The sequence below is a fragment of the Medicago sativa genome, chromosome 1 (assembly GCF_051527215.1).
Source record: "Medicago sativa cultivar Bolivia chromosome 1, Bolivia_mono, whole genome shotgun sequence".
In the NCBI taxonomy this organism is placed as follows: Eukaryota; Viridiplantae; Streptophyta; class Magnoliopsida; order Fabales; family Fabaceae; genus Medicago; species Medicago sativa.
Window position 1 is genome coordinate 77,557,353 of NC_140749.1, and position 21,333 is coordinate 77,578,685.

The 21,333-nt window shown below is 33.2% G+C and overlaps 2 protein-coding genes, 3 long non-coding RNA genes and 1 other non-coding gene across 8 annotated transcripts; 4 read left to right on the forward strand and 2 right to left on the reverse strand.

Annotated features, from left to right (window-relative positions):
- Positions 1-1,328: 1,328 nt before the first annotated feature.
- TRNAP-AGG (transfer RNA proline (anticodon AGG)) lies at positions 1,329-1,400 on the reverse strand. Its single transcript has one exon. It is a non-coding gene; the product is annotated as a tRNA-Pro (tRNA).
- A 953-nt stretch (positions 1,401-2,353) lies between these two features.
- LOC146957669 (U1 small nuclear ribonucleoprotein C-like) lies at positions 2,354-5,819 on the reverse strand. Its single transcript, XM_085737955.1, has 5 exons — positions 5,615-5,819; positions 5,481-5,523; positions 3,927-3,968; positions 3,579-3,834; positions 2,354-3,111 (listed from the first exon to the last, which is right to left on the reverse strand). The coding sequence occupies exons 1-5, from the start codon at positions 5,620-5,622 to the stop codon at positions 2,843-2,845; spliced, it is 618 nt and encodes a 205-aa protein (XP_085594081.1). The 5' UTR covers positions 5,623-5,819; the 3' UTR covers positions 2,354-2,842.
- Positions 5,820-7,424: 1,605 nt separating this feature from the next.
- On the forward strand, positions 7,425-8,263 carry LOC146957670 (uncharacterized). Of its 2 annotated transcripts, none has more exons than XR_015023663.1 (2): positions 7,425-7,813; positions 7,889-8,263. It is a non-coding gene; the product is annotated as an uncharacterized LOC146957670 (long non-coding RNA). The 2 variants fall into 2 exon arrangements; XR_015023665.1 differs by having other exon boundaries at positions 7,602-7,650.
- Positions 8,264-8,799: 536 nt separating this feature from the next.
- On the forward strand, positions 8,800-9,857 carry LOC146957671 (uncharacterized). Of its 2 annotated transcripts, none has more exons than XR_015023669.1 (4): positions 8,800-9,002; positions 9,141-9,255; positions 9,560-9,614; positions 9,715-9,857. It is a non-coding gene; the product is annotated as an uncharacterized LOC146957671 (long non-coding RNA). The 2 variants fall into 2 exon arrangements; XR_015023667.1 differs by having other exon boundaries at positions 8,802-9,002; positions 9,137-9,255.
- A 638-nt stretch (positions 9,858-10,495) lies between these two features.
- On the forward strand, positions 10,496-12,302 carry LOC146957672 (uncharacterized). The gene is made up of 2 exons (XR_015023672.1): positions 10,496-11,253; positions 11,454-12,302. It is a non-coding gene; the product is annotated as an uncharacterized LOC146957672 (long non-coding RNA).
- A 5,200-nt stretch (positions 12,303-17,502) lies between these two features.
- Positions 17,503-21,019, forward strand: LOC146957673 (Mitochondrial substrate carrier family protein). Its single transcript, XM_085738060.1, has 9 exons — positions 17,503-17,680; positions 17,813-17,917; positions 18,365-18,426; positions 18,516-18,752; positions 18,830-19,000; positions 19,104-19,153; positions 19,948-20,080; positions 20,382-20,419; positions 20,518-21,019. The coding sequence occupies exons 1-9, from the start codon at positions 17,656-17,658 to the stop codon at positions 20,612-20,614; spliced, it is 918 nt and encodes a 305-aa protein (XP_085594186.1). The 5' UTR covers positions 17,503-17,655; the 3' UTR covers positions 20,615-21,019.
- Positions 21,020-21,333: the final 314 nt, after the last annotated feature.

Genomic DNA, 21,333 nt, shown 5'->3' on the forward strand with positions numbered 1-21,333 from the left:
AAGTGAGTTGTTCCTTCTTTCTTTGGATGTAAATACAACTTTTTTTTTTCTTTTTCTGCAAAAGTAATGCAAATACCATTACAAAAATATATTAAAAAACAAAAGAAAATACATCAAAAAAAAGGGGAACTTGATCAATACCTCTTTAAAAAGAAGTGAATCTAAAGTTAGGTAAACCTAACCTATTTCTAATGTAATCTTGCCTAATTTCCACAGGAAGAGAGGGGAACCAAACATATGAAGAAAGAGCTAAACCAATGTTAGCAAATCCATCTGCACAAGAGCTCCCCTCTCTGTATATATGCTTTACAAAAAGATTAATATGCTTGACCATTTCTATACAATTGATCCATCTGTTTCTTAAATCCCAAGGTATCATAGATTTTGAGTTGAAGGCCATCAGAACTAGTAGGCAATCTCTATTGCCATTATAGCTGCAATAAGCTCAGCAACATAGGATGAGTTTGTATTAAGATTCTGAGCAAAACCACCAATAAAGTTTCCTGTATAATCTCTAAAAATCCATCCACAAGCAGCCTTGGTGTGATTTTTTTATCACAGCACCATCTGTGTTTGCTTTGATCCAGTTTACTATGGGAGGGTGCCAGATAATTTCCTTAACAATAGGAGCCTTTGGAGGATGAACACTTATACTGAAAGTTTTAAGAATCACGAATTCAGTTATAGAAGCATGAGAAGATTTGCTTGTTTTGTTTCCTGACAGGGATACAGAAGAAATAATGCTAAAAGAACAGATGAGAAAATACAACTATTTGAAATGTTTTATAGCAATTACGCATCTAAATAAAACTTTAAAAAATTAGTAAGAGTTTAATTTTGATAGGCCAAATTGCATAGCTAAAAAATAATCTAACATTTGTCATTCAATAAAAAAAGACTAGTTAGCTTTGCAAAAAAATGAGTGTGTTATCTGCAAAGAACAAATGAGAAAGAATAGGAGGTCCTCTTGCAATTTGGATTCCATGGAGAGTGTTCATTTCAATAGTTCTAGAAAGAAGACTTGAAAAAATTTCAGCACACCAAATAAACTAGTAATGCTAGTAAAACTAGTAATGAAATAATGGTTTCCATGTCTCAGACCTATGTAAACTGTAAATAATTGGCATGGACGGTGGACCACCATACCATTTAAGAGAACTCAAAATGACACAGTTGAAATTTATTAACTGGTAACTGGCATGGACGGTGGACCACCATACCATTTAAGAGAACTCAAAATGACACCATACCATTTAAGAGAACTCAAAATGACACAGTTGAAATTTATTAACATTTTTATGGTCGAAAAAGGGGCATTGGTCGAAAAAGGGGCATTCCGAGAATTGAACTCGGGACCTCTCGCACCCTAAGCGAGAATCATACCACTAGACCAAATGCCCATTTGTTGTTGCAAATGTTCAAACAATTAATAAGAATAGTTAATTCGCGTGGCAAATAAATCATATCCAATCTATCTATCATCTTTTGAGAGGAAATCGTATCTATCTATGTATATTTTAGGATCTATGTTTTTTTGAGGTAAAGGATCTATGTTTATTTATCATTAAAATAAAATACACTTGTAAAAAAAAATGTACCCAAAATAAAATACACTATATGATAAATTCTATCAAAAAGAGTGATACAACCAACAATTTTCATTTGCTTGTCAGTTCATTTTCATTATTCCATTTCCAGCTCGGTTGAGAATGATGCGATTTTTCATTAAAGTAGAAAAATGTCGTGTGTTGAAAAATCATGGCGTTTGTTAGGATGAATGAGTGTGACATATCTTCCGTTGTGGATAAGTGAAAGAACAGGAAATGCACCGTACATCTCCCTACACGTAATTAATTTCTACTCTCTCCTCTCTCACCTTCTTCCTTTTTTCTTTCTGCTAACATAATTCAAACCAGCAAAACTTCTTTCAATAAAAAAATCAAATGCGGAAAATTCAAATCCATCAAACTTTCAAATCAAAAAACTAAACAATCACAAACACACTACACAACATTTTCTTGGTTAATTAGGTGCAGCTATCTAAAATACAAATGAAGCTTCTTCAACATCACACAGGAGCGGCATTGTCAGTTAAAACCCTAGTGGAAAATCCCAATCCAATGAGAAGTTAGTAATTTTTAATGATATTTGTAGTACAAGTAATACATCTCTGTACATAATCATCATTTATAGTAAACATCAGGAATTGTTTCATGGTAGTGTCAATGTCTTATTTGTGGACCTGAATTTCCCACAATCAAAGAACGACGCAGCGCAATCACGAAGCCGGTGTGTTGCATGCAAGCCTTGCGATTGAAATCAGATTGTGCATATTATAACCCTAATAAAAAGATAGTGGAAAAATGTATAGCATATAGATCCAAAACAGTTGGAAAATGAAGATTCGCCTATGCCAAATAATTTACACGCAACTAACACTTCAATGTAAATTGTCCATTTAATAATTTACACAACAACTAACATTGACAAGCATTCAAGTTGCTTGTCATCTGCATTCTAATAATTTAAAGTACATGGTCTCTCTGAATATGGCCAAATATATGGCTTGTGCGAGTCCTCATTCAGTAAACAAATGAGAGGAAGAGCATAGATATTCCTAGTCATAAAAATCGAACATAGATAAAATTATGCATAGAGAACTGCATAGCACATAAATAAATAATATAAGAGAATGCTGATTAGTAGAACTTGATAATGACCGAGTCCCTGCAAATAGCCTGTTTTCTTCCTGAGCTACGGATGGAAAATAGTATCGAACAAGGCAGTATGATTTTACTGAACAAATTGCATTAGTGCAAAATTTCATACAAGTTTGACCAGGTCATTGATTGCTCTCAGGTGCTTGAGCATTGGAATTGGAATTGGAATTACCATACCCTCCAGATGATGGTGCCGGTGGATTGGCTTGATACATGGCTGATGATGCCATAGAGGGAGCACCATTAGAAGGTGGTGCTGTGGTGCTTCCAGGAACTGTTGGTGGGGGAGCGAATGAAGGTGGCCTTGGTAGGGTATTTAGCTGACCTGGTATCTGGGGGGCACCAGGTGGAGGCATCATTTGTGGCATGGTGTTAGGTGCGGAAGGATACCCTGAAAACTCCAATTGAAAACCACTTATATTAGATATGATAGAATAAATTATCCGGTTTATAATGCTTGAACTGGGCTACCCGATTCTCCAAAACTCTCGACACAAGAAAGCTTGCTGCTTTTCAAATGAAAATTCTGTCTATCCAAAAAACCAAACCAAAACATACAAGCGCAACTAAAAGAAAGGTTACATGTAAAGAATAGGTGTCATGTCATGATAGAAAAAAGCCAAAGACACAAGTAACATATAGAACATGATATTCAAACTAAAAGGAAATTTCAGTAATGAAAGCCAAAAATAATGTGGTTAGCCATTAAGATGTGCATAATCATGCTCGTTTCATCTTGAAAGTATAATTTAATGGACTATGTGTAAAATGCAGAAGACATGAACAGTCAAATACTTCAATAATAGGCTATTGCAGTTTTATAAAAGCCGCGAAAGATGTGGATGGGAAAACATTCACCTGGTGCCCCAGGAACAGGTAAAGGTCGAGGCATGAGAGGTCTGAATCCTGGCATTGGTGGTTGACCTCCAGGAATGGGAAATCTCGGGGGTGGCAATACAGGAGGAAGGTTTGGTCTTTGAACCATTAGATTATTATAACCCACACCAACCTGCTGAAAAGCCGCAGCTTGCCCAAGATGTTCTTTGATCCGTTGATCAATTAAACTTTGGGTTTGTTGTTCTTCAAATTGCTGATAGTAGGACCTTACATTAGCCTGAAAGCACAAATACATATCAAACCTCATAAATATGACCTAGATTGAAATACACTTTTATTTTTAAAAAAAGTGAGAAAATTTCACAGCACCTTGTGTTTATAACCAGAATTATGCTGCTTTCTAACAGATGGCTGCAATACGAACAGAAAGTTAGCAACATATGCAAGTGTCTAGTTGTGGCTAACTAACATTCATCAAATTATACTGATAAGTGATAAGTGAAAAACTTCTTCAGAAACAATAAGAAAGGGAAATTGTAAGAAATTAATCTTTTGTTGCTGGTTACAAGCATGAGTAAATCGATAAGCAATTATTCTAACATGCACTAGTTGTTTAGGTGGTGCACCGCGCACAGCATTTCCCTACCATTGGAATTAAGGGTTTTGGAAGATTTGATGTACACCCAAAACACCATAATCCCCCCCCCCCCCTTCCCTCCTAGTCACTCTCTCCCCACCATGGCCCCATGGTTCCGACCGTTTAATGGATATTATACGTATCGAAAATGTTTATCCTCAGGCTTCAGAAACACAAAATTTATCTGAATCATCCGTCTAACTTCTGTTTGTTCTTCTAAGCTCCATAAGCAAGAATCATAATCCCTTTCTAATTTCAACTTTCATTTCTGGTTTCAATTCTGAGTAGATGACACATCAAGACAGATCCAGAGTCTTCCAATTTTGATTTTGATTATAATACAATTCACATCAATGAATTCATACGGTAGATGGCCATTGGCCAACTTTATTATTTGAAAGGGTGCTTAAAGAAATTTTGAACACAACAAAACGGTGAAATGATGTTCTCTTGGGACATTAAGCATACATATTGTTTAAAATGAAAAACAGAACAAAAAAAAAAGATTCATTATGAGATGTGAGATATTTTTTTTTTTTATTTCTATGCTGTTAAACCTTAAACTAGCTACCACAGAAGATAACCATGTAGGTGGGACCGGGTGTGGAAGGAAACAAAAACAACAATCAAGCCTTATACCACTACATGGGGTCGACTACATGGATCAGACGATGTCATAATGTTCTATCATATACCATATTTCAATCTAACTCATTAATATCAAGATCTTTCTTAATAGTTTCACTATTTTTCTACGCCTTCCTTTCTCTGCCTCTAGTAATGTGACTATCCTCCATCTAATCTACTCTCCTTACTACAAAATCTACAAGTCTTCTCTCTATATGCCCAAACCACGTAAACCTATTTTTCCATAATCTTTTCTACTATGGGTGGTACCCAACTCTGTCTCTAATGTTTTTATTTCTAATCATATATCGTCTAACCCACACATCCAACGCAACAACCTCATCTCTGCTGCTTAATTTACTTTAATGTTGGTTCTTTCCAGCCGGACACTCTGTCCCATACAACATTACTTGTCTTGCAATTGTTGGATAATATTTTCCCTTCAACTTCAGCGAGTACTTTCATATCACATAAAACATTTTAAGGCCTTCCGTCGTTTGGAAACACTGTAAGATCTAATGAACTTAAAAAATGAATGTTAATTAAAACTTGTACACAATGCACCACATAATGTAGTTGTGCACATAAGACAATGCATGCTATGTTGAAATCAAAGTGAAAGGGAACATAATTAGCGATTGGTGAGGGAAGCAACTTACAGAATCGTGGGTCAAATAAGTATCGCAGTAGTCACAATAGTACCTGCAAAGCAAAATCGAAGAAAAATGAATTAAATGTTATGAAATGAATGAAGGTTTGTGTGATTTAGGCTTGAAGGAGTGAGTTGCAGTACCGAGGCATGGCTGTTTGAGTGCAGCAAAAAACCCTAGTTATGGGGCAAAATCAAATTATCACAAGTTAGAAGAAGATGAAGGATGATGAGGCACGCGCGCACCTTCAGCTTATTGTTGTTGTTGAATAAGGAACTGATCACTGATGAAAGGAGGTTGATGCAGGAACACTATGCGTCTATGCCCAAACTGTGGAACTTTCTCGATATTCAGCATATCGAAGCTAGTATTTGCTTTTAATATTTATTTTTGAGAAATTCTTGCATGGGTTTTCACCTAACACATCATATTTAGTCTCAACCAATGAAAATAGGACCCATCATTTAAATTTAATTTAATAGAAGTGCACTTTCAGTTGCATATATTGATAATGGAACCGCTTGAAAAAATGGCTGAACATAATCAAGGGAGACAACAACAAAAAAAAAAATCGATTTTTTAATTTTACAGTTTTTTAAATTTAAATGTTGTGTCTTATTTTCATTGGTTGAGACTAAATATGAAGTGTTAGGTGAGAGACCATGCAAGAATTTCTCTTTATTTTTTTTGTACAATTTTTTGACATATTTTTTAAACTATTTTTGAAACAATTTTTTTAGGATTTTTTTTTAGGGGATTTTTTTTTTTAGGAAAATGTTAACCAGTGTTTTTGTTTAAAATCTAAAAATAGTCTCCGTTTTAAAATAATTGTTATTTTTAGTATTTTTCTTTGATTCAAAATTATTGTCAATTTATAATATTAATGTAATATTTATTATTTTTTTCACTATTATATTTTTATTTATTGAATTTCATATAATAAGTAAGAGTATTTTAGTAAATGATATTAGTTTTATCATTGAAATCAATACAATTAACTATTTTCTTAAAAATTGTGCACAAACCTTAACAACTACTCTCTCCGTCCCAAATTGTAAGGAAAAAAAAATCAAAACATACTTGTTTTTTTGGTTACAAAAAAACATACAATTTTTGTGTTTTTTTGTGTTTTTAATACTTGTTTTTTTAAGAAAACTAAAACATAAAAATTTGGAGTATGGTTTTTTGTGTTTTTTTTTAATAAGTTTTATAGGAAGATGTAAAAACAATTTTCATTGGCTATTGGTTACACAGAGAACATGGAAAAGAGAGAAAATTGAATGTGATTTGCATTTAATTTCATGAAAATAAACAAAAAAAAATTTCTTCGCAAATATGAATTTTTAAAGAAACAAGATTAAATAGGATAAAAATTTGTCTTTTTTGCTTACTTATTGAGACAAAGAAAGTGATTTTTTATTTTTATTTTTTATATTTTGAGACAGAGGGAGTATTATTTTGAGACGGAGAGAGTAGTATAATAATTTTTACATTGAAAATTGTGTAGTTATCATTTTCACATGTGTTATTTTTTATTTTTTTTGTTATTTTTTATTTATAATTGAACATGTATATCAAATATAACTTATACAACAATGGAAAGCAAGTGTTATTTTTTATTTTTTTTGTTATTTTTTATTTATAATTGAACATGTATATCAAATATAACTTATACAACAATGGAAAGCAAGCGGACAAAGAGTTGTGTCGCTGTCCTTGTGAGCTTAACTCAGTTGGTAGGGACAAATGCACAATATATGCAAGGTCCGGGATTCAAATATCGGCCACCACAAAAAAAGAGTTGTGTCGCTAATCCTTTCTGGATAACAAAATCAATTTTAATCTATTCTATATATAAAAGTTGTCCCAAGCCAATTTTGAAGCCCTAATTTTTCCTAAACCCTAATGACTAAAATTCCTGTTTTAACCCTAACCTAAATCTTATTCTATATATAAAAGTTGTCCCAAGCCAATTTTGAAGCCCTAATTTTTCCTAAACCCTAATGACTAAAATTCCTGTTTTAACCCTAACCTAAATCTTAATTACGAAACCTAATTTAAACCTAAACCTAACAATTTTTCCTCTCTTTCTCTCACGCGTTTCTTCTTCTTCCTCTTATCATCGTCACCACCGCCAACCCTCTCCCCCATTCCTTATGCAATCACGTATTACCGCACGGTCAGTTCTCTCCCTCTCTCCTTCTCTCTGCGACACTGCTGCTGTGACCATGGCCTTTTCGATTTCTTTTTCTTTCTGCTTCAATCATTTAAGCGAGTTACTCGCTTGCACGCATCAATTTGTTGAACGCACAAATTGATGGATCCAAGACGGCGACCGAAGGGTGATTGTTTACGTTATGAATTTGTTCTGTTGAAGTTCGATTTGATTCTGATGATTTTTGTTTTGTGATTTTTAGGTCTGAATTCAGAGAGAGGTTTACGATAGAGAATCCAAGCAACAGATCCGTTGTTGTGGTGAGTTTTGTGAAGCGATATAGTTTTACCGTGAATTTGAATTAGGTTGGGAAAGCTGATGGAAAGAAATGGAATGGATATAAAGGTTGAATTAGGTTAGGATGTTGTGATAATTTCACCTCTGTTCCACTGAAGAAAGTTAATATAAATCTTAATCCGTGTTTTGATTTTAAATCATTTTTGTGATTTATGTGTATTTTAAGATCCGGGTCATTTTGAAGATGTGATGCAACATGTATTTGTTTATGGTATATTAAGAGGATGTAGTTGGTTCTGGAATACAAAAAGGAGGTAACAAAATCCTAAATTTTGTTGCACTTTTTCCATTCAAATTTGTATGTCTATTGTTTTGATTTAATTGTTGTGTCGTTCATGTTGTCTATTCATTCCATTGTTCAAAGAACTAGCTACAATCATAAGCAAAAAAGGTACGAAAATTGTATTTTTTGGTTGTTTCATTGGTATCACTTCAATATCTTTTTATAAATATTATTTCATCTCACCAACTTCGCAATTTGATAGAAGTGATTTAACGTGGTTTCAATTTTACTATTTCCTTCTCACACAATTTATGCTAGCATATTTTTTTTCTTCTGTTTCTTTAGGAGCTGTAACTTCTCTTATAGTTAGTGTGACTAGGTTTGAGTTCATATGTTGAAGATGATGATGGAGAGTGAAGCTTTGATGAGAAGGTGATGCTTTTACAGGTTTCTTTCCCCTTCAGGTTTTTCACTTATAGTTCTTTCCTTTTTGTGTCCTGCTTTTTGAAACATTGTATTTGCATCAGGTTTGCCTTGATTTAAAGCTATATATGTTTTGTTGTTCTCCACTTCTTTGTGTATGTCGCTGATATTTGTTGTAGTATCTTGCTTGACAATATGTAATTACCTCTTAATTATTTAACATATGATTTTGGTTTTTGAAAGGAACATCTGAATCTGCTATTATTTTTCATTCTGTGTTGCTAATCATTTGGCAAGAACATATGAAGTGTGTTACATATTTTTGCAAGTGGGCATACTTATGGAATCACATTGTAGCTTACTTTATATCAAGGTACTTTGCTATGTTCTTCTCTATTGACTTCAACCAAGGCACGAGTATTTTCTCATTTCTCTATAGTTTCTATTTTTTTTTGAGGAATCATTTCTATAAAGGTGTTTGCTCATTATCTGTATCATTTTATGAAGGCAGAGTGACGTATGAGAACGATCAGAATCTTAAGGCGACTAAGCTTGGTTTGTGGCTTCTAGGGACAAAGGAAAATGAGGAAGAAACAACATTATCTATTAGAGTCTGCTCTACATGTGTAATGTCTTCCCTTTTCATATTATTTCAAGTTGCAAGTAATTTAAATTGAGTTTTAAGGTAGTTTTCTTTGACTGCTATAAGGAGCTTATTTCATAAGGTTATACTTAGATGTGTATATTTTTTATCCAAGCTTATTTTGGGTTTCTGTGGTGACTTTATCAAAATCACGGTGCGCCACCGTGATTTAGAAAAAATTATAGGGTGCAGCTTTTACAACCATTATTCTATCCTTTGTGTGCATTTAAAAAATTAACTAATGATTTGCCTAAAGTTTCTAATTTGTTTTACTGGTCTGATTACAGTCCCTCTCTCTGATAATTTTCTACAACTATCGAAGATTTGGTTGAATCAGCTGAGGTTAATTATTTTGTTCATGATTTTCGCAAGATTACTCTTCATTCTACTGTTTTATGCCAAAATTAATTTATTTTGTGTGTGTAACAATGTTGCTTCATAGATGCTTCAGTTCAGTGTTGGCAAGAACCTGTGAGTTTAAGACTGGTATAGGATGGTCTATCAGGCATACAGTAAATGTGCATCGAGAGTTATTACTATTATTGTGAAGATTTTATGTGAAAAATGACAAGGTCTGCAAGGCAAGTTAAATAATCTCTAATTTTAACTTAAAAGTGTATTGTCGATAAGTTTATACTTTTTTTTTTCTACAATCAATGATTTAGGATACTACTGAAGGATGTTTTCTTTTTAAGCTTGAATCTCATAGATTTGATATTCGCTCTAGAGTAAACCATGTGAATCTGTGGATGCCTATTTTATCTTTCGATGAACAGCAGCGACATCCAATTTGAGTTTTCTATATCAACTCATATTTTGTATGTTTAAAAAAGATAGATATTCACCCAAATAAATAATGAAAATCCATTTCATCTTAATTTTATATATGATAGTAATTGCTATCATGATTCTCAATCTTTTTGTATGATGGACAACCAATTAAGTTAACAATCCTTAATCAACACATGGTTGACATTTACTTGCCGTGCATCGAAAAAAATTATGGTAAGCTAGAAGTTTGATCATGTCAATGTATATGGTTGTTGAATATATGGTATGGTAGACTATTATCCATTTTTACCCTCAGTTGCAGGGGTAATAGTTGCTGAATAAATTATGGTTGTTGAACTTTGGTCTGTTAGTAAAATGAGTATGTGGTAAAATAGCTATCAGTGAATGTGGTCAGAGATTACGCGCTTTCTGAATGACAGTTTATCAGAGTTTAAAAAATATACATGAAAAGGACATTGAAAAAAGTTTAGTTTCATTAGTTTATACCAGATGTTATGAACAAAAACTCTTCAAAACAAATTCATGGAAACCCTTCAATCACATTAAGTCCTTATCTGTTGTATCATTAAATTTAATGATTGGATGAGTGAGGGTCATTCGTGTTCTGATGTGAATGATGCAGAAATGGATACATGAGGATGCGCAAATCATGTATATTGTAGGTGCCATAGTGTCATGGTTAAACCAGATGTCCATAAAAATGGCTGATATACCTGAGCCTTTTTTTTTGTCACATTTTTTTTGGAAATTAGGTTAAGGTTTTACCATCTACAAGCAAGCTCTTATATAGCAAGGTTATCAATCTGAGTGTGTTTATAAGGATGCCTGTCAATTAAATCCATTCATTATGATTTCAATTGGATGTGAGCTATAGGCTATCAGAAGGATATTTGCACAATTTGTTAAAATGACACAATGGACTTGCTTGCACGTTTTACCACATATTATGTAATTAGTGCACTCTATTCTATGTTGTCATAGTTTTTTATTTACTTAAGCAATCACGATTTCTCTTGCACAGGTTTATGTTATCAATGAGATAAGTACTCATCATTTCTCTAAATACATGTGAAGGTGTTGGCATGGTTTGATTTCCCTTGAAGGGCGGCTGCATTCCCCCATACATAAACCACTACCATTTTGGATAATCATGATTATCACTTCCTGTGATTGTTTTGTAAAACTTCAGGTAAAGTTCCTAAATCTTTAGTCTTAAAACTTTTATGTCAACTATAGTGTTTTTATATAAAATTCATCATATATTGATTTCAACCTCTGAAGTATCATGAACTCGATTCGAGATGTGACTATTTTTAGTAGTGAAATTGAGTAGTTGTGATGCGATGAAGTGTAGTATTGATCAAGTGATGTTGATGGAGTTTTGTGCAGAAATGAAGAAATTAATAGGGAATACTTCTATGATATGGCTGAGTTCAAGCAAAGGGGTCGACTTCATCTGAAATTATTGTTATTTTTATGAAATTGCATTGCAGGTTTGTGAAGATGAACCTTTATCAATTATATTAAAGGTGTAAGCACAAATGAAGATAGTTTTTTTGGTACCTGTGTTGAAGCTAGGCTCCCATAAAGGATAAGTATACAAGACTCTCAAAGTGGGTTGGAAAAGTGGGCAAATGTTTAAGTCTTCCATATAATTAGTGTACATAATGAAATTTTCTGTTATGTTGCTTTGATAGTGGATTGTACTAAAAATGAGGGGTGAACATCATGATGTGCTCTTACTTATTGCATGTAGGTGGGCAGTGGCTCTGTTGCTGTCATGACAGTGCAGCACCTGTTTCACCTGTTTTTTTTTCTGGTTCGGCACCTGTTTCTGCTGCTGTTTTTTGACTGATCTCTCCGCTTCAGGTGCTTGGGGGGTTCCGGTTTTTAGTGTTGCGATTTCCGCAGGTTGTGGCATAGTTATGGGTCTGAATTCCGGTGGTTATTATTGGATTTCAGTGTCATATCTTACGCTATTTCGCTTCGTTTCGTTAGTGGGGCTGTTATGAATTTGTGTGGGATTATAGTTTTGGTTGTTTGGGTGGATGTTACGCATATACGCGGCCTCTTTGTTTTTATTTTCCACCGTCTCTTAGCGTGTTGCGAGTGTTTTGGTTATCCATAATATTTTGCTGATTCAAAAAAAACTTATTGCCACTTAAGATCCTTTTCACATTGATATTTTTTTGGCTATACTTAGTGTTTGATTATATTAGTGCACATTTGAAGCTTCAATTTTTTTTAGTTTTTTTTTTATACTTAGTAATATCTTTTGTAATTTTTTTGTTGATCCTTATTCCCTTAAAGTAAAGCATTTTTTCACTGATGTTAACAGTATGAATGCATGATTCAATGATATTGAAATCACTATAAAAAAATATGATATTGAAACCATTGTCCATTTGAAAAAGCTATTGAATGAATGATTATTTATCATTTTTTGCTAATATGAATGAATGATTAAATGACATAGCAAATCATTTATGTGATTGCTACTATTTTTAAGCGTCTTTCTAACAATTGCTTCAATGATCCGTAAAATGAAAAATTGGGTTAAAAATAATTGTGTATTTTGTCAAGTAATAATTATACCATCTTTTCTTCCAAAAAATTACACCACTTTTCTTTCTATTTATTTTTGTAACAAAAAAAAAAATTAGAAGCAACTATACATTTTACACATGTTTTACAAACATTTCATGTGTGCATCACAAAGACCTGTGCATCAATCGTGATCTTTCAAGTTTCAAAGACGACAGTTTCTTTTAGTTGTCTCATTTTTCGTGACAATTAACGAGAGCCAAGGGCAATTACTGTGACATGTTGGATTATATTTCTCAACGCCAGTATTTTCACATTGACAATTATATGTTGTTGTCTCGAGAGTTACATCCAGAGGAGGGCGATAACCAATGAAGATGGTGAAGATATTGATGTGACGTCTAATGTTGTGTACGAAAAAGTATTTCGAAATGTGTAATATTCCATAATATATGCTATGTTGTCATTAAAAACCGTTTATTTCTTTGGTGTAACATGTTTGGTTGGCAATACAATATTTATCGATATTGTAGCTTTTGTTTGGCGATAAATTTCATTTATGTAGTTTAATTATTTAAATTTCATTCCACTATATCTCGGTCTATTATATATCAAATTATTCTAACTCATAAGACCCGTGCGGCGCACGGGTCTGCGTTCTAGTATATATAAATGTTAGACAGTCTGACCTAACCCTAATCCCGCCCTTTTTGGCGGATCTGAATATTTTTTTTGAAAAAAAAGGTTTTTCAAGGATTCGAACCGGGTACCTCTTGGCTACACTTTACAACTCTCCCCACTAAGTCACTTCCTTTTTGATTGAAATATTGTTGCTTCCAAAATTGATATACCACAGTACTAAAACATTTTTTTGAAGACGCAAACGCCCTAGCGGTTCCTTTTCTCATAACAATTTCTTTTCATTTTTAATGGTTCCTTTATTGATGGCAGTATTTATTATTATTATTATTATTATTATTATTATTATTATTATTATTATTATTATTATTATTATTATTATTATTATTATTATTATTATTTTTGTTGTTATTATTTCCTGTCGTTTACCACATAAAAGTTCCTTTTCATATTTCTTCTTATTTCAGTTACCACATAAAAGTTCATTTTCCTTTTCATTTTTATAGTATTAACGGCCCTTGCGGTTAGGATCAGTTTCTTGGTGTATGCTTACTACGTGTTACGATATTAAAGTTGTATTTTTAAAATTGTTGATAATTTGACTAATTCCGATGATAATTTTGTCAGCCTCTTTGTTTCTCATATATTATTACTTGAAGTTATTTCTTCTGACTAGATTATAACATTACTTTGATTTCTCCCTCTGACTTTTCAAAAATGTTTACTATTTTCAATTTGTTTATTTTAGTTGTTCTTTTAACATGAATGTAATCAAATATGAAGATTGAGAAAAAAGAAATTCAAGAACACAACCTGGTAATATTATTTGGTAAGAAAATAAATTTCATAATTTAAATTAGTGTAATTTTTGCATTTTTTGTTGTTGTTTTTTGCAGTCGTTTCATAGGATAGTATTGAATGTACAATCAATATAATATTTATATACAAAACTCGTGCATCGCACGGGTTAGAGTCTAGTTCTCTTAAATACAGCGTCCATAGACCTAGGTGACACCACGTTGTTACGCATTATCTTTTGAACTATTTGTAAAAGTTCAATAACCTTTGGTGCTAGAAACCAAAAATGTTAAATACAAATAGTATGAAAGCATGATGATTGTCAAAACACATTTTTTCATGTCTGGCTAATTTTCTTAATGCGGCTTTGAGGATTGCTTGTCCCGCAATAAAAACCTTGGTCCCCAATCCCACAAGTGGGGAAACCACAATCAAGTGCACACATGCATGTTTTCCTCCTACCCATCTGTGCAACAAAACATCTGCTGGCATAAGTGTTGATCCTGTTTCTTGTAGGTTAGTCAAGAAGTTCGCATGTGTCTCATTCTTCTCAAATATTTCCTCCCACCTAAATATATCAAAGAACATCCTTAACAAAGTTGAGCCTATATTTGAAGTCAGGAAAGATAATACAACAGACACGACACATCTTTTCAATAAGAAATAATGGAATGATAAGACGATATACAAGATAATATGATACTTTATCGATGACATGCGCTCGCCTAATCCATCAATAAAGATGGTTAGAAGAAAATCTTAAGCATGTGCTGCTTGCAAACATCCAAAAATTGTTTTCTTTATTGTGGTCATGTCAAACTTCTAGATTTCTCGAACACTTTTACAAAAAAAGTGCACTCACAAAACCATGTTGTGCTTTAGAATAGATGATGTCCTTGCTAGTAAAACATCTAAAGTCAAAATATTGAATCGTATCACGAAGACCATCCAAAGCACAGTCAAGATCAAAGTTCGGACAATTTATTCCACTGTCTCTCAATATATGATCATGTAACAACCAAGATTGGACTTAGAAGGCACAAAAGCACACGAGGAAGCCTCTATTGTCGAGTACAAACCCAACCCTCCAACCCGATTTGGCAAGGAAATCAACCTCCATTGAAGGTCCCCAAAGAAGGGATCTCCACCAACCATGATGTCTTCAATCACACCCTACAACCCTTTATCAAACAACATAGCCGCCTCCCTCCATGTGAATCAGTTAGTATGTCCTCAAGCCAAAAACAATTTGGCGATACCTGTTCATGATTGAAGTAGAAGAAGATCACTCTAAGGATCCATTTGTTTTGGAAGAATACATGAACTCAACAACCCTGGAAGCCCTTTTTATGGTCCAAAGGAAACAACCCCCACATTGCTTATTGCCACCACGTGAATGCCAAAATATCTTAGTCTTACAGATATTCAATTCAAGACTCAATTTTGCCCGAACTTCTGAATGGTGTCAAGTGTTTTAGCCGCCTTCTTCAGTGGCGGAGCCAGAAAAAAAGTTTGGGTGGACCAATAAATTATGATCTTTTTTTATAGTACAACTTTTAACTGGAGGATAAGGGAGGTTTGAAATCCCCACAAATTAGAAGGTATAAACCTTTGCTAACCAGCTGAGAATAAGCATCACAAAAATCATGTCTTTCACTTTTGAGCCTGCCGAACACTAAAATCGTTGCAGAATTGTTTAAAATCTCGCAAAATGGACTTATGGTTTCTAATTTTTAATTTCTCTCGGTGGGTCAATACGCCATTTTGTGGAGATTTGGATGTGCCAAAAACTAAAACCGTCGCAAAAATTGTTTAAAATCTGACAAAATAATTCTATAATTATTAATTTTTTAATTTTTTCACGGCCCACCTCAGCCCATGAAGGGCTCCGTCCCTAATCTCCTTTGAATTCCCTACTTACCGCTTTATGATTCCATCACATGTATTTGACTTGTATTTTTACGACAAAATTTATTTTCATGGGTTCCTTAAATAATGTCTTTATAACACTTGCCAACAAAACATTTCGTTTCGTTCCTAAAAAAAACAAAACATTTCGTTTTAGATATGAAAAACATAAATTGCAAAATTAAAATAAGAGATAATAAGTTGCGACTTTTTCTTATAAATAAGACCAAGAATTTTTTTGAAAATTTTCTTATAAATAAGAGTGCAGGGGTAATAAATAATTGAAGTTATAATAAAATAAAACAAATAACATTAGTTTATTGTAAAACAACTTATGATAACTTCTTTTTCATCAAAACGATTTACAATTTGACGCTCGGGTAATAAATTTACGTGCAAAACTTTTTGGGTTAATTATGTTTTTGGTCCCTACAAAATTGCGACCTTGTAAGTTTAGTCCTTACTTAATTTAAAGGGTTAATTATGTTTCTAGTCCCTATAAAATAGCGACTTTGTAAGTTTAGTCCTTACTTAATTTTAATAGCATTTTTAGTCCCTAATTTTGTTTTTTTGCCCTGAGTATTAGTCCCTACTCAATTCAAATTTGTTTAATTTATGCTTAAACTCTTAAATTTTTGAACAATTTTTTGCATACATGTTTAGAACATTACTAAAAGTTCCTCCGCAAAAAATTATCGCAAAATTTGATTTCTACATCCAGATTTTATTACTTTTTATCTTTAACTTTTGTCGTTTTAAAAAATTCATATTTAATTCATTTCATGTCTGAAAATTCTAAATTTTAGTAAACGAACCTTTCATAGTGTTCTAATCTTGTCTCAAAAAAATCGTTCAAAAATTTAAGAGTTTAAGGTTAATTAATCAAACTTTGTTTTAGCAGGGACTAAAATTATAAGTAAATTTTTTTTTATAGGGACTAAAAATGCTATTAAAATTAAGTAAGGACTAAACTTACAAGGTGGCTATTTTATAGGGACTAGAAACATAATTAACCCTAATTTACATAGCATTTTTAATCCCTACAAAAAAAAATTTACTTATAATTTTAGTCCCTGCTAAAATAAATTTTGTTTAATTATCCTTAAACTCATAAATTTTTTAACGATTCTTTTTATACAAGTTTAGAACACTATGAAAGGTTCATTTACTAAAATCTATAATTTTTTAACATGAAATAAATTAAATATGAATTTTTTAAAATGACAAAAGTTTAAGATATAAGTAATAAAAATATGGACGTAGAAATCAAATTTTTGCGATATTTTTTTTCGGATGACCTTTTAATAATGTTCTTAACACGCCTGTAAAAAATTGTTGAAAAACTTAAGAGTTTAAGCATAAATTAAACAAATTTGGATTGAGTAAGGACTAATATTGAGTGCAGAAAATTTTTGTAGGGATTAAAAATGCTATTAAAATTAAGTAAGGACTAAACTTACAATGTCGTAATTTTGTAGGGACCTAAATCATAATTAACCCAAACTTTTTTTACCACGAAATATAGAAATCAAACTGGTTTTTGGAGAATAGTAGTATGAGTTTGTTTATCATTGCTTCTGTACCGGTCCGGAACCCGAAGGGACAGGTGTTTTTGTTCGCCTCATTAATCTCCCTCGTGTGTAATTAAGAGAGCATAGATCTGCTGACTTTTTTCTTTGTTCCTCGTAGATAGAACAAAATAATGGCCGGGAATTCCCCACTTTCAGGTTACGACTTTGCTCCTTTTATTTCTTTGACCCATTTCTCTCTAACATAACATGTTAACAATGCATTATCACCATCACAAGTTGTAATTGTAATATTATATTGATGAAGATGAAAAATAATGAATGTATCAGGAGATGAGAAGCAAAATTGGGCCAAGTCCCCTTCCACTGTTTTCAATCACTTTGCAACAAGTGGACTTTCTGTCGCAGTTGCAACATCAATTACTCATCCTCTAGGTTCGTTCCTGTTTTTCTCTTTATAATAATAATAATATGAACGTGATATCAAATGACCAATTTGATTGATATCTTGTATATTATATAGTTAGGGATAGATTTTGAGACTCAATTCAATACTACTACTACTCATTAGTGATGGCAAATGAATTCTGTGATGATTTATTGATACATCGAGGATAGATCTTTTAGGTAGTTATTTTATTCTTATTCTTTCTGGGTAGTCACACTTCACATGTGGGCAGGGTAAATTGGAATTTTATTGAACTAACAGATCAAGTTAGCAGCTGTAGTAATTTAATAAAGATGTTATCATTAAGTTGGTGAAGTTCACATTGAGACCTTTAATAATATGTTGAGAAGAAACTATTTTATTTGGGTTTTGCAAAAGTAATTGACAAATCCTTAAAAATATCTATATTTAATTTGTTTCTACATTCCGTGCAGATGTCTTGAAAGTGAGGCTACAAATGCAACTTGTTGGTCAGAAGGGTCCTTTAAGTGGAATGGTAGTTCACTTAGTTCAACCTTTCCTCTTTAGACCTTACCTATTACTACATTATAATACAAAACTTTTGTCAATTAAGCATTTTTCCAGGGACAATTGTTTTTAAGCGTGGTGAAAAATGAAGGACCTAAGTCTTTATATCTGGGTTTGACACCTGCTTTAACAAGGTCAGTTGTTTATGGAGGACTACGCTTGGGTTTGTACGAACCCTCTAAGCATGCATGTGATCTTGCTTTTGGTTCTTCCAATGTTTTAGTTAAAATTGCTTCGGGAATGTTTGCTGGTGCTTTTGCAACTGCATTCACCAATCCAATGGAAGTTCTCAAGGTGAGCCATCATATCTTTTACTTGTATATTAAACAATTTTTTTTGTTTCATCTTCAAAACCATATTCCCGCAATCAGGTGCGTTTGCAAATGAATTCAGATATGGGAAAGGGTGGACCAATTTTAGAGCTCCGGAGGACTATATCTGAAGAGGGAATCAAAGCTCTGTGGAAGGGGGTGGGCCCTGCCATGGCCAGAGCCGCTGCCTTGACTGCATCTCAGTTGGCTACTTATGATGAAACCAAGCAGGTCAATTTCTAAAGTGTATTTTTGTTCATCTATTCGTCATCTCCCTAATTTACTTTCAATTAAACCATTGTTTTTCTAAATTTGTTTTGCTTTGCTTATGCAGATTCTAGTCAAATGGACATCTCTCAAAGAAGGATTTCATCTACATCTTATGTATGGCTCTCTCGTCATTTTTATTTCTCCATATCTCTCTTAATGCAGACTGAACTAATGAAGCATCATTAGAGCCCAAAGATTGACCAAAATCATGGGCAACAACTTCACCATATAGTGAAGAATAATGAAGATTGACATATCTTGAAAAATGAAATTCGCATAACTAATGTTTGTTTTATAATTGTTTTTGCGTGCATAAAATATATTCAAACTGAAGTGCATATTTTCTTACAAAACTAGTTTTGTTTGTCTAATTAATTGAAACAATGATTTTCAACATTGGCACCCCTTAGGTCTATTAGTTGAGGGAGAGAAAGTTAGATAGTTAGTTTGACATTAGTTGGGAACTTGGGACTGAGATAGTCTAAAGGCAGGGATTGTTATATGAAACAATGTCAAGAGGTGAGGGAAATCCGGGTCTTGGGCCAGGTAGGTCAATGTAACCGTGAAGAATTTGTGTTCTTATCTGTAGTCAGCGAAATTCTTCCTTGTGTTTTCTAATAAAATACAATAAGGGAAACCTAATTGTAACAGTTGGAATTGTTGCCAGGAGACTAGGTCACGGATCTAAGTTGTGACATTAACTTGTTGCAAATGCAAGATTAGGCAGCCAGCCTGCCATGAATTCTAAATGGATCCGACCAATCCTTTGTCAGCATCGGATTACCTATGTTTTCTATCAGCACACCACACAAGTCTGAATTCATTAGAAGTATTACTATTTTGAAATCAAAACCATTTTCCATTATCAGAGATGTGACTTAACTGATTGTGTTATGTACCTTATACAGCTCAAGCACAGTTGCAGGCATCCTGAGCACCCTTATAACTGCTCCCATGGATATGGTTAAAACACGTCTCATGTTGCAACGAGAATCCAAGGGTGGTAGAATATATAAAAATGGATTTAACTGTGCATACCAGGTATTAAATTGTTTTCTCACCTCTCAAACCTGCAGTACTTTGTTTGTTCTATACTGATCTCTGCTTCTTTATTTTAAGTGGTTGACTTTAGTTCATTACTTTGTACTGTGCCATATAAGTTCTATACTTCTTTCATACATTCTTTAACTTTGACTAGGCTTTCCTAATTCTTCTTAGTTATTAGCTTTTAATGGAGTGATAACGAAATGACTTTCGTAAAACCCAATCATGTAAAACAATGATATATTTTCTGATCTGGATTCACTTATTAAGAGCATTTGTCGTGTGTGGTGGGTTTCAGGTCCTACTTACAGAGGGTCCAAGAGCACTTTATAAAGGGTGAGTTTTATGTTTGGGATGCATTTGTACACGGAGCTTGTTTGTTTTATTCATCCTAAACTTTAATGCTATTTAACATCCGAGGTACGTTTTGTTAGGGGCTTCACACTATTTGCAAGATTAGGACCACAGACCACAATTACATTTATATTATGTGAGGAGCTAAGGAAAATTGCTGGCTTGGAGGCAATTTAGTGACAAGTCTCCACTGCTGACCAAATTGATTCTTGCAGTGCTGAATAACTCCTTTTGCAAGCAAACCCCCCGTTGGGGAATTCTTTTAGATAGTTAATATCTACATTCTACATTGGTGATCTGAGGTTTATATCGCAGAGAATCGGATCATATTTTTTACTCGCAATTAAGCAGACGCTTTTAAGAGAGATTCATCTACTCGAGCAGGTGCTTGTTGTTGTACTCACTCCCATACCACCACTATTGTATTAGTACAAACAACAGGAAGTTGATTATTTTTTTTATTGTGTTGTTTTGTTTCTATCATTATCACTGTATTAAATCGAAAAACTATATTGCTCAACCTCCAGTTTAAGAAGGGACTGGATGATGTTGATGTGAAGATGATTTTTCTGTTTTCTCAAATGTTGCTGCCTACTCACACACAAAAATAGCTGCTGCCTATTTTCTTATTAAAGGTTGTCAAACTCGAGTTTTTACCTCAATTTGTTTTGCCTACGTGGAATCGACTTGTAAACTCGACTCGTAAACTTGTACGAATTTACCTCATATTAAACTAATATTAAAAAGGTTTAAATCCACTTGGGTTGGTCTGGTGGTGTTAGTTCGAGACTTTAGAGTGTGTTCTTCTCAAGTCTTAGGTTCGATTCTCCTGGTAACAATTTCGGTGGGTTAGTTTGGCTTATTTAAAAAAAAAAATTAAAAAGTTTATATACGTT

Bases quoted from the DNA above. Each gene is read 5' to 3' on its own strand.
- LOC146957669 (XM_085737955.1), bottom strand. The intron at 3,969-5,480 runs GTAAGTTGCTTC...TTCGTATTGCAG, and splicing joins CTTATTTGACCCACGATTCT to CCATCTGTTAGAAAGCAGCA. The intron at 3,835-3,926 runs GTGCTGTGAAAT...TTGTGCTTTCAG, and splicing joins ATTCTGGTTATAAACACAAG to GCTAATGTAAGGTCCTACTA.
- LOC146957673 (XM_085738060.1), top strand. From the start codon at position 17,656: ATGGCCGGGAATTCCCCACTTTCAG. The intron at 18,753-18,829 runs GTGAGCCATCAT...TCCCGCAATCAG, and splicing joins ATCCAATGGAAGTTCTCAAG to GTGCGTTTGCAAATGAATTC. The intron at 20,420-20,517 runs GTGAGTTTTATG...ACGTTTTGTTAG, and splicing joins CCAAGAGCACTTTATAAAGG to GGGCTTCACACTATTTGCAA.